At 42.0% G+C, this 12,975-nt stretch overlaps 1 protein-coding gene across 2 annotated transcripts in view; it reads right to left on the minus strand.

The window, feature by feature from the left end:
* KIAA1549L (KIAA1549 like) overlaps nucleotides 1–12,975 on the minus strand; it is a 216,674-nt gene that overhangs the window by 105,344 nt on the left and 98,355 nt on the right. For both annotated transcript variants that reach the window (XM_089675874.1, XM_089675873.1), the window contains exons 6-7: nucleotides 11,821–11,983; nucleotides 7,871–7,930 (exon numbers count right to left, since the gene is read on the minus strand). In XM_089675874.1, the coding sequence (XP_089532000.1) occupies nucleotides 7,871–7,930; nucleotides 11,821–11,983 (223 nt within the window). The remainder of the gene's footprint in view (nucleotides 1–7,870; nucleotides 7,931–11,820; nucleotides 11,984–12,975) is intronic.

Genomic DNA, 12,975 nt, shown 5'->3' on the forward strand with positions numbered 1-12,975 from the left:
CACTGATTAGGCTGCCCTGATGGGCACTGATAGGGTACAATGATGGGCACTGGTGAGGCTGCACTGATGGGCACTAATAGGCTACAATTAAGTTGCTATGGGTAAAGTTCTGATTTAGCATTCAATTTTGGAATAAATGGGCTTGAATTGGGTAAGCTGTAGTGTGATTTACTGAATCCCTTCTCACCGAAACCTGTATAGTTATACAGGAGGAGATTTACTACAGTTGGCTCACTCAGAATCTGGTGCAGCTGTGCACAGTAACCAATCAGCTTCTAACTTCAGCTTGTTCCATAAGCCCGGGTTCACATATATATGCAGTGCGGTATGTCGCATGTAATTTGCACAAGAACGGCACCGCATTCCTGTGCAAATCACACATTTTGTATGGCTCTAATCGCACCGCACCTGCAAGGTGCAGGACCCTTTTTTGGGTCCGCACTAGAATTGGATCGCATGGGTATTCACACCCATGTAATCCGATTCTGCACATCACAATGCGTTTTGTGGACCGCTTTGGGAGTGTTGTTAACTTAACATGCACACCCACAGCGATTCGCATGAACGGGGTGCGATTCTGATGCGGTGCAGTTTGCATAGAAAACGCTGCGCACCGCATCAGTGTGAAGCAGGGCTTAAGCTTTGACAATAAAACCTGGAAGCTGATTGGTTTCTATGTCGAGCTGCACCAGATTTTGCAATCTCCAATTTTAGTAAGAAAAAACCCATAGTCTCATTTTAATTTAGCTAATTAACATACCAATATATTTGCCTGCGTGGGTTTCCTCCGGGTACTCCAGTTTCCTCCCACACTCCAAAGACATGATGGTAGGTTAATTGGCTCCTGTCTAAATTGTCCCTAGTATGTGTATGTATGAATGTGAGATAGGCCCCATGTACACGAGACGTTTGAAAAACACTTCTGACCGATGGAAAATTACTGCTGGAAAACGTAGGTTAATAAACGTCTGTTTAACCGCATTTGCATACCGCGTTTATGCGCGTTTGCGTTTAGAAGCGTTTTTTTTTTAGATAACCTCAGGAGACCTTCCAAAATGCCCAGAATGCACTGAAAAACAGTAAAAAATTCAGACATTTTGAGAGAAATAGAGAGAGCAGAAGCAGAGAGAGCAGTATGTGTTGAGATGACCTGTCTTTTCTGGATGTATTCACTATGGATCCCATCATGAGCATAATGCGGGACGTTCTACCATTTGTTTCCTTCACGCAAAACCTGGAACTGACTGCGCTGGTGTACCGGGTCCGTTTGAATACTTGAAAAACACTTTGCATGTATTTCTGATGATGAAAAAAGGCTCTGGACAGCATCCGGACATGGAAGAGTTAAAAAACACTTCTAAATGCAAACGCTTATAAAAGCGGTTAGCCGCGTTTACAAGCATTTGGAGTTTGAAACACTGATAAAATCTACTCCTGAACGCAAGTTTGGTGCATTAAAAAAAACGACTGTAAACTCAACTGCCTGTAAACGACTGTAAACAACTATGTGTACATGGACACATAGGAAAACATTAGGGAGAGTTCAGGGGCTGCTGAAAAAAATGCAGAAAAACTCCTGAACATCAGTTTATCAGATGCAGTATAAAGGAAACCTTAGGGACCTTAGATTGTACGCCCCTTGAGGGTTAGGGACTGATACGAATGTACAATATATATGTAAAGCACTGCGTAAATTGACGGCGCTATATAAATACCTGTAATAATAATAATTTGGTAGTATTACTGGATTAGTATAGCTACAGCAGCTTTCAAAGCAATTGAATCGAATTTAGTTGTATTTTTATTGCGTCCGCTCTATTTTAATCACAAGTTCGCCCACATTTCTGTGCACGAGCTATCTTTGTGACACCTGGTTACCATGGCAACCGAACCTAGCAGTTGACATTTACTTTCTCGTGAATCGAGCTTCCTGATTGCAAAACACGAAGAGATTCTGAAGTGCCGGTAATCATCTTGTGTACAGCAAATAAACCCAAGAATGTTTGTACGATGACACTGTGTGTTCATAATGTGATTGCTGTTTGTTTACCGAGGAGGTAAATGTACTTCTTATGTTTGCTAAGGTATTACAAAAAAAATGACAAGAATGCACGACGGACAAAGAAACGGATTGTATTCTACATGTTTCGATGCATGAAATGTACTACTGTAACAAGATGTACGTGTGGAAGGTAACAATCTTCTAATATATTTATATATATTTCATCGCATGCGTCTGTTATTTAACCCCTTCAGGCCTAAGGGTAAAACAAATCTAAATGCCTAAGCACAATTTTGCAATGTTGACATGTGTTAGTAAAACCGTACATATCATCACAACTACTTTGTACATCCAGGTGAATAATACCTTGGTTTTTTTCAGGACAAATTGGGCTTTCATTTGGTGGTAAATGGTAATGGATATTTCCTGATTTTATTTTATTATCAAAGGAAAACTGGAAATCAAAGGGAAACCAAAATAGTAAAAAAAGATCATTTTTTAATTAGCTGTGTGTTTCCTGTTACTACCATAACCTACCACCAAAGAACAACTTGAAATAAATTCTCCAGCTCTTGACGATCGCAGCGATACCATATATTTGTATGTTATTTGTTGTTTGTACCCGTAGTACAGCCCAGAAACAATAGTGCGCATTTTGTTTTTTTTACCTAAAACACACTGACACTGATAATTTTTTTAAACCTTGACCTTTGGCCCTGACCTTTTGACTTTGACCTTTGACCCTGACCTTGACTCAAACACTTACCCTGGCACTGAACTAGATCAAACCTTAATCTAGGTATTTTTTCTTTATTTTTTCTTTTCTTTTTTAATATTTATTAAGTCACGTGATGTGACATGACATAACGCGTAGGGTACGTCGATGACATCAGGCCGCAAACCAGAAGTACATGTGCTGCCATTTTGGAAAAGGGATTTCTGCACATTGCCTACAGAATACACTGTATAGTGAGTTTTAACTCTGTAGTGTCTCAGGAGGACACTTATAAATGTGAATTTACTAGATTATATTAATAAAGGCTGTTTTTATTGGCAATGCTATACTATATTGAGCATTCTTTTCAGATGGATGTGGAGCAATCTGGAGATATTTAAAAGTGCTAGCTAACGGTGGTGAAGATCTGTGTACCAGTATACCCTCCTGGGTTAAAGGGAAAAGCGCAGTTTGACCTGTCATTACGGGTCAAACTTGGAGGTGAGCAAAATAGAATGTTGGAGGTAGATGAGCACTAAGGGGTGACACAGGAGCACCGTATACGTTTATGCAGCAGTGTGTTTACACTGGTCCACTTCAAGTACAGCGGATTTAAAGGGAAGGTTCACCATTTTTTGAGACCCTATTTATAACACACTCGCTGCTGGTGTATTTGGATCAAGTTCACATGAAGATATTTAAGATTTAAAGGGACAGTCCACTATTAAGGACATTTTGTGAAGACAATTCAATTTTAGCACTGGTTATGTGCAGTTCTATGGGCACACCCAATGGTAAGACATTTGGTGTAGCACACATTGATTGCCACAAGCACAGTTTCTGTTTTCACTATTTATATATGCACGTTTAATATTTTAGCACTAGATTTATGTTTATTGCTGCACTGCATTTTTTATTGATTTATTTATCTTTTTTTGGGGGGGTAAACATTTTTTTTTCCCTCTATGCCAGGAGTAAGAGAGATACAATGTATCTCTCTCCTCCATTCACAGAGAGAAAAAAAGACAAGGGGGCCGGGCTGTACAGTGACTGATCACTGTGATAGCCAATCACAGCGATCATGTGACCCGCAATTGGGAGTCCCGAGTCCCGATCATTAGAACGGGACCCGGTGCTCTCAGTGACACCGCGGTCTTTGTGCTGGGAGCGCGCTGTGTGGCGCGCTCCCAGCAGAAAGACAGGTACGCAAATATGCAGCCCCACAGAAAAAAGCTCAGTTCTGTGAGGCCGCATATTTGTGTTACGTCGGCATCAAGGGGTTAAACTTTAAAATGCATGGTCAGTCTAATTCAGCTGAATACATTCCAGGTGTATCAATATAAAAGGTGTGCAAAGTCCTACAGTGTGTTTTCTTTAAAAAGCAGATACAGCCTGAGTAGAAAAGCCTGTCCCCTGCCAACATGCTATACAGAAAGACCCTTGTTCTCTGTGGGGAAGCAGTGATCTTTTTTCTAGAACACACCTTCCGGTTTTGACAGCCCATATAAAAAGTAGAGCACGCCCTTCTTTTTCAGATCATGGCACACCAAACTGCATGGTACTGCGGAACATGCAGTTTGGTCACTGTTAACTCACTGCATTTGAGAGATGATGTTGAGGTGCCATTAACAATTAATGGCACCCACATGCATCTCAAATGGCAACGTGTTCGTGTGTGGTGGGGGAAACGCACATGGAAAGTACCACATTCTACTGTAAACCAGCCCTTGATGACAGCAAATTTTAAAAAAATGTGAAAACAACTTTTAAAATTCTTTGACATCTTAAAGTTTACAGGAGATGCTAGTAATTGGTTTTAGATATATTTTAATTGTTTATCCCCAAATTCACTTTACTGTAGTTTTCAGTTCTTTTGCTAAAATTCTCCTATTTGCCCCCAACATTAAGCCCTGGTTCACACTGATGCAGTGCGGAATTCATAGTGTTTTCTGTGCGAATTCCACACCTCATCAGAATAATACCCCGTTCACGCGAACCGCTACATGTGTGTATGTTAACAACACCCCGAAAGCGGTCCGCAAAACACGGTGCGATGTGCAGAATTGGATTGCATAGCTATGAATACCCATGCGATCTGATTTTAGTACAAACCCAAAAAAGGGTCCTGCACATTTTTTTGGCGGAGCGATTAGAACCATACAAAATGTATGGCTCCAATCACACCGCACACAAATCACATGTGATTTACACAGGAATGCGGTGTGGTTCCTGTGGGAATCACATGCTATATACCGCACTGCATACTGTATATGTGAACCTGGGCTAAGGGCTCATTCAGACGATGAGCGTTATCCTCAGGAAGCTTCCTGAAGATGTCCAGGACAAAACGCGTTGAGGCGTGGATTATGAGTCACTATCCCATCAGTGGACCGATCACATCCTGTTAGTGGAACGTGCGCTGCTTTCGGTTTTGGAGTGGCGGTGGCCATCTTTCCCCCTACAAGCTGTATACACCTAGTGCCGGTTTTATATAGGCACTGTAACAAGTGTGTGAAATGTTTTTACTGTGTTTTTAAGTAAATTGAACAGTTTTATGCTTTGAGACCTTTCCCTTGGTGTCTTCTTTCCTGAGTGGTGGTGCTTCACAAGTGGAAGACCATTGGGTGAACCATGGATGGTGATAAAGTATATGGGGGCAATAGTGGGTTCATTCCCTGTCGTGAGTGTCAGGCCATGTGGGGACATTAGAAGCACTTTGAGTGGAGCATTTGTTTTCGTCCATAGAAGCAAGACCACTTTATATCAGCAACACTGTCATATTGGGACTTTTTTTGGACTCCTTTTTGTCACTGTTTGCATTCACAGTATACACATTTGTTGAATTTAATACTGAGATGATGCAAATGGTTTTTATGCTTAAAGTTTTACTAAACCCAATACAGTAAAATCAGTCTGTATATGCAGTCAAGTATGCTTGTTATACTCACTGTGGAACCTAAGGGGTTAATCTTCCACATTTTGTAAAAAGGCTGTTTGATCCTGACTTCTCTGCTCCTCCTCTTGTTCAGATGTCCACCTGATACAGACTGAATCCGGAGTCACATACACATGCTCAGTTTGATGTGTATTGCTAGAGAGGTTTTTTTTTTCTTAGGATGGTGCATGTGATCAGCACAGAGCCAATCAGCACTGTCTAGACAGAGGTCAGGGGTTTTGCATCCTCCTAGAGCAGAAAGAAAACTCCTCCTACAAGCTTTAACCAGTGCTCTGCTGAAGTCACAAGACTGCTCTAACTGCTGATGAGAAAAGGTATTTAGCAGTTTATATTTACTAAAATAAATCTGTGTATTGTGGGAGACCAAATATAGTGAGTGCAGGGTCTTGGGTTTAGTAACACTTTAATTTATGTGGAGAGCAGTGTAGTTTTCATTTATTTACATTTGGTAGTTTGTGTATCACAGCACACAGGGTTAACTGCGGCAGCTAGTTTTGTTATCGCTTTTTTATATAACACAGAGCGAGTAACACATTGTAGACTAGGCAAATTATGTCATACATCCCCAGAGTCTTCCAGAGGGGAGGAGGGATTTTCTGAGCTAAGCACACTCACCTGCTTCCATGCCTGAGCTAAGGGCAGATGGATTACAGGAAGTAAATGCTACATGAACCATTACCCAGGATGGCCATGGCCAGAAATACTAGAAAAGGAGATGTTTTTCAACGTGATTTCTAAGCAAAATAAGGCATGGAGACATGAATGGATTGGTTCATTTGCTGTGAATAATAAAAATGAATTAAATAGCGTGTTTGGTTTGTGGTGCTCAGTTGCAATGCAGTTCCGTTTTAAAGTATTGAGCCATATGTGTTATAGGTAAGAGCTGCCACCTGGCCAGTAAAAATTGGATTGTTGGAAATGTTATTAATAGGAAAGAAGGTATAAGGCTGGAATTGTTTTCCAAAAAAACATGACCACCATATTCACCGGCCATGTTCCCTTTGTTTTATTAAAAGTATAAATATATTTGCAGTCCAGTAACTGAAAAGTATACAAAATGTTCGAGCCGCTCACACCACTTACTGCTGCTTCATAAACTTTTATCATTGAGCCATGAAAATGTGTTAGTGGGTTGAGTTACTGGACCTAGACTAGCATGGACTGCTTCTAGGTTTTCATGGTCTAGCAATAAATGTTTATGAAGTAGCAGTAAGTGGTGTGAGCGGCTGGAAGATTATCTTTCCATTTGAAGGCGAACTCCAAGTCTTCGAGTTAATGCAAAGAAGAGACTGCCTGGAGGGGTTCGCGTGTATGCGTATGAACAGGGGCGGACTGAAAACTCATGGGGCCCCCCGGGCAATAGGGGATCATGGGGCCCCTGTGTCCTTGCCCAAACTCAAAAAAGCCTATGAAAAAGGTACCAGTGGCATCTCATGGGGCCCCCTACTGACCCCGGGCCCTCGGGCAGTGCCCAAGTTTCCAAATGGTCAGTCCGCCCCTGCGTATGAAGAACTGTAAGGTATTCCATGAGCGATGATGGGTAAGAGACCCGTCAAGGAATAGCATAGTGTGAGCAGACGAAGACAGGCTTTATTGTCACATATTTTACAAATCACTCCTGAGATTTCACATTGTCTATTCACACACATAGCATGGCTCAGCCCCACCCCTGCTCTCTCCTCATTGGCTCACTGACTGTGATTGGCAGCAGCAGAAGCCAATGGCTCCTGATGCTATGTGAACCAATGAGGAGAGAGAGTGTCCCGGGAGAGCCACAGCTCTCGTGGATGTTGCTCGATGGAGCTAAGGTAAGTATAGGGGTTGTGAAAAAAAATGGTGCTGCGCTTATGAATAAAATCAATAATATCAAGTAACTGTAATGTGCAGCAGTCCTAATTGTGAACTCAAATACACAAAATCATAAATAAATACCATATGGACCGAGCATAAGCCGTGCAAATAATAGAAACTTTCTATTATTTGCACGGCTTATGTCTGGTCCATATGGTATCTATTTAAGTATAGGGGTTGTTGAGGGAGGGGGAGCTGCGTCCAAAAGATTTTTTACCCTAATGCATTAAGGTAAAAAAACTTCCACCTTTAGAACCAATTTAAGCTAAAGCTAAATAGGATAGTAAAGTAGTTTTTAAAAATTGTACATCTCTATAGTTATTATTTTATTGACGATATACGTTACCTGTGGTCACCCAGTAGTTCATTGTTGAAGGTGAGATGTCAAGAGTTGGATAATATAAGGCTAAAAGGAAAAAGTAACAAAACATGAACATCTATTAATCTCTGAACTATAATATATGGATTGCAAAATTACATTTGCTTTACGTGTTTATATAGCCATACTGCCCTATTGGTATAGCGGTGCTTTACATCTGCCTTTCTCAACTGGGGTGCCTTGAAATCTCTTCAGGGGTGCCTTGGCAAAATGTCTAAAAATTGCTCAAAACATGTATACAAGCCAGCGAGTAGAACAAGCCCATCTTTTAGTTGCACAAAGCCACAGGTTTTCATTGTGCACCATTACGAACTTCTAGCCGCCATCATCCTGACAACCAATGACATCATCAGTTGATAAGGAGGATGTCAGGCGCCTGCATAGCATCCTTGTTTGACCCTCCCCTGCCCCTCTCCATCAGTGCTGGGCTCACATTAGCTCAGAGATGGAGAAAAACTGAGAGAGAGGAGAAACAATGGAATACTAGTCAGTACCCGTGTGCAAAAGAGTATTTGCTTTGGAAGAATAAATCACCTCCAATGTTGGGTGTTCTATGTGTGTGGATGTTGCTGCCTTACATAAAACTATTAGAATAGTTTTTCACATTTTAGAATGGGGTGCCTCAAGACTGTCCATAATTTTAAAGGGTGCCTCGGGGCTGTCCATAATTTTAAAGGGTGCCTTGACTGAAAAAAGGTTGAGAAACATTGCTTTACATAGTGGAATTAAATAATATCAGTCTTTGGTTTCAAGGAAGCTTACAATCTACTTTACCTACCACAATCAGACAGACATGCATACTCTAAGACATTAAAGTATATGTGAACCCTCACCTTGTAAAACAACCCATTCAGTTTAAAAAAAAGTCAAAACATGTCTGTATATGTATATAAAAAACTTTATAAATACCTTTTTTTCTTTTTTTTTTTATAAGTGATCATATAGCCTTTGTTCTTAGCTGCATAAGGGGCTTAGAGAGGTGGGGGTGGAGGAAGAACAGTACACTGATCTTCCCAGTGAATGGCTGTGTGTGTGTGTGTGGGGGGGGTGTTAACCCAAGTGTTACCATTGGAGGTTAGGCAGGCTGTGATCCCAGCACAGCTATTAAACTGACCACACTGGGATGGATATACATTCATGCCTAGTGAGGTCAGTTTGAAATAGGAAAGCAGGGGGGCTGGCAGGATCACCAGGGATTGCACACAAAGGAAGAAATACAAAGAGAACAGGATATTTTTAAAACAATACATTGTACAACAAACACAAATCAGGAATATGAAAATGTAGGGTAACATTTTTTTAAGCTAATGAAATGTTAGGGGAGTAACCCAGAAGATCTGGAGGAAACCAAAAAAATTTTATACATGCAGTCTTCCTTTTCTACCCCACAACCCCACGCTGTAAGCCAAGAGTGCTAACTATTCATCCATCAAGACAAGCTGTTACTAAATACTGTGTATACTGTACATCGATATATTGACAGATCTTAGAGATATTCATTTGCATTACAATATATCAAAAGGCAAAGCTTTTTATTTCATTTTGGATGGGTAACCTCTGTGGGTTTTTTTCTGTACACACAAAAGGAAGTGAGAGGAAACTGCTCTAGAGAAAAGCCATTCTTCTCTTAAAGCAGAACTAATCTCTCTCTGTAAACAATAACTATTAACCCTTATGCGGCTAGCATTAGTAAATAGATAGGGAGGTATATCATATTTACTGCTTGTAAACTTTTGTTTACATTTCTTCAGTTGCTTCCTGGTTTCTGACCTAGGCCATCATGATGTCATACATCCCAGGAGTCTTTATGGGCATATTTTCTTCTTGCATCTAGAGGAGGGGCTTTCTCAGCTAAGCACACCCCCCTGCCGTTATGCCTGAGCTAAGGGCAGGTGGTTTCCAGGAAGGAAATGCAACAAGAATCATCTGCACTTACTCAAAATAGCCATGGCTAAAAAAGGTAGGGGATGTTTTCTAAAGTGATTTCTCAAAAAAATAAAAAGCTTGGATGGATGGGATTGCTGCGAATATTAAATATGTATTAAATAGCATTTTTCAGTTTGTAGTGCTCAGATACAGTTGAGTTCTGCTTTAAGTCAGCTTTCACTGACAATGGAAGTTTCTCCCTATATTGATGTTTTACTGACAACTCCAAATTTGGGATTATTATGTACTTTCAGTCCTGGTGACAATGGTCAGTTTATTCGGCTGTGGGTGTACAGTCCTGAATACTCAGTGCGTGAGCTCAGGGACAGGCATCGGCACCTACGTAGATGTGAAATTGGGATCAGTGGCTATGCCCATGCCTAAAAGGCCTTAAAGGGGAAATCCACTCACTTTGACAGAATGTGATGGGAGATTTCCCTAATGGTACAAAACAGCAATAAATTAAAAAAAACTGGCAGAGATTGTAACCCTTTTCTGTCCAAAATGAATGAAAAAAAAGGTTTGCCTATACATACACCTTAAAGTATATTTTTATATAGTATAACTACAGCTAGCATGACTTTCATGTCTAGCATTTTTTATCATCACACTACAATGTAACTAAAATAATTACTTTGTATTGATAAATTGAAGTAATATAGTCAACTCTAAGGCTGCCCATAGATGGTCTGGTTTTTTTTTGATCAGCCAGCAGGCTGATCAAACAAAAATGTACAGATTCCTTCATCCACATGTAGCACTACCCTCTTAGGAGTTGCAAAGAGATTTCGGGTTCCCCTATAGTCCTGCACAGCTAGGCAGCACGCATTTTCACATAGACTTGCATCCAAAGTCAGAAATCAGTTCTTGAGCTTTGGTTTTGTTATTTTTATTAGGGGATTTGAATTAGGATAGGGTTAGGGGTGTACAGGATGCCCAAGAGAACTGGTGAACTGAGGACAACTTCTTGGAACTATTTAGAAGCCTTCACTGCAACACAGTTTCTGTTGAAGAGCTAGCCAGCATGTCCCAGTGTACCACCCCAGACCCTAGATGAACTCCTCTTCCTTCACCCAGCAATCTGGAGGTATCCCTGAACAGGGGATTGTTTTGGTTCCTGTTACTTTAAGAAATGGACAGTCCCAGGAAGGTGGTGAATCTGGTTTCCCACCAGAGTGCTCCTTCCCCTGTCTGCCCCGGGGGTGCAGGGGTACTCACTCAGATCCTCTCCTGTACCGCTGATAGGTTGGTGGCTGCTACCAGGCCTTTTAGCTGGGCCGCTCCTTCCCTGCTGTACAGGTGGTACTCGCTCTGGGGGCCACTGAAGCTCTGAGCTTTCTTCCTTTCCAGTTCTGCTGCCTGTAGGTGAGCCCCTCTCGCCATCTGGACCTCTTCCCAGGCTCCTGCCTCCAGCCTCACATCTTCCTCACCGTCTTCTGCCAGACTCTCCCCTGCAACTGAGCTGGCTCACTTACTTTTAAGGGTTGACCTAGCCCCTTGCCAAGCCTCCTGTTGGGGATTGGCTAGGATCCCTCAAGAGTACAGGCCAGCCACACCTGATCCATCCACTGCCTTCCCACAAAGTTCTAAATCAGGGGGAAATTCCAGGGGGGCTGGCCTGCAACGCCTCTCAGCTCCTGACCACAATTTGACCTCCTGACTATTACACTCAGGCTGCTACTCAGCCCGCCTCTCTAACAATCAGGACTCTAGCTCCCCCTAGCTAACTAGGAGGTGCTACACACACAAGTAAGATAGATGGGAGAACTCCTCCAATGTCAGAATACACTGATCAGCGCTGCAGCCGATTGGCTGCAACTGATGATTGAATGAACATTTTCTAATATTCCCATTTGATGAAAGTCGATCATTACCAGCCATAGATGGATCAAAATTTGGTTGGTTCAAAATATCCTCCTGAACTGGCCGAGGACCTATTTATGGCCAACTTAAGGCAGTAGATTCTAGCAATAGAAGCATGGAAGACTTACGTTCTGCAATAATAGAAGGAGGGTCCCCTAGATAGTAGCCGACTACCTCTCCAGACAGGACATTTAGAAGGCTGCTGGCTGTTGTACCATCTAGTAGTTGACTGTTATTCCTTACAACGTAGATCAGAGTCAGAGACTGGTTCACCTTCGATGTGCTCAAAATCTATTAAGAGATATAATATATATAATTATGATCATTGATATGCCAAAGTAATATGGTACAAGATCAGAATCTCTTCTGTCAGCATATATAGCTAAATCAATAACTTCAGTTTAATAAACATCAACAACAGCACACATTCAGGCCCAGACTGGGACAAAAAATATGCCCGGGCATTTTAGACTGAGCAGTCCTGAGCCTGTGGACCCTTTCTCTGGAGCCCAATGGTGGAATGCCAGGGCCCAGTTGCAAGTGTGTCCTTTGTGACCCTGTCTATAGTGTTTTATTTTGTTTTCTTACTTTTTTTTCATTTTATTATTTTTTACAGGAGCCCTGTTGGGGGGCTTTAGTGAAATATCAGGGGTCTAAACACACCCCTGACATCTCACCTTTGAGACAGAGAAAGGAAATTGAGGACACAGCCCTCGATCTCCATCTCTACAACCTCATGTGCACAGAATGAATGAACAGGAATAGCTCTGTACAGAGCTTCCTTTTCATTCATAAACTGAGGTATTGTAAATAGTATACTATGCTTGAGTTATGAATGGACAAAGTCAGTGATCGGTACCGAACACTGACTGTCCATTCAGACAAGGAAGGGGCCGGTAAATTTCATGTTTACTGGCTCCTTTCCTGCTCTCCATCCTGACAGCAGCTGGTGGAAGAAGGGATGGGGGAACCAGTCAGTGTTGGGGGGGAGGAGAGGGGGCCAGGAGAGAGCACACAAGGGCCCAGAGAGAACACAGGGGGACCTGGAGAGAAGATAGGGGCAGCAGAAAGAAGATGGACAGAAGGGACGGTGGGGCGGCATATAGAGGAAGTGGTCCATTAATTTCTCTACTGCAGCCACTGAATGCCCGCAGTAGGGAGAGGAGGAGAAGCAGGCATTCAGTGGTGGCAGGAGGGAAATGGACAAATTAGTTCCTCTATATGCCATCCCCGCCACCCCTCCTATCCAGGCGGCTCTGGCCCTTTGGGTAAAATCCCTGTAT

Source organism: Staurois parvus, unplaced genomic scaffold (genome assembly GCF_062004578.1).
Source record: "Staurois parvus isolate SC_StPar_1 unplaced genomic scaffold, SC_StPar_1.0 ptg000159l, whole genome shotgun sequence".
Taxonomy (NCBI): Eukaryota; Metazoa; Chordata; class Amphibia; order Anura; family Ranidae; genus Staurois; species Staurois parvus.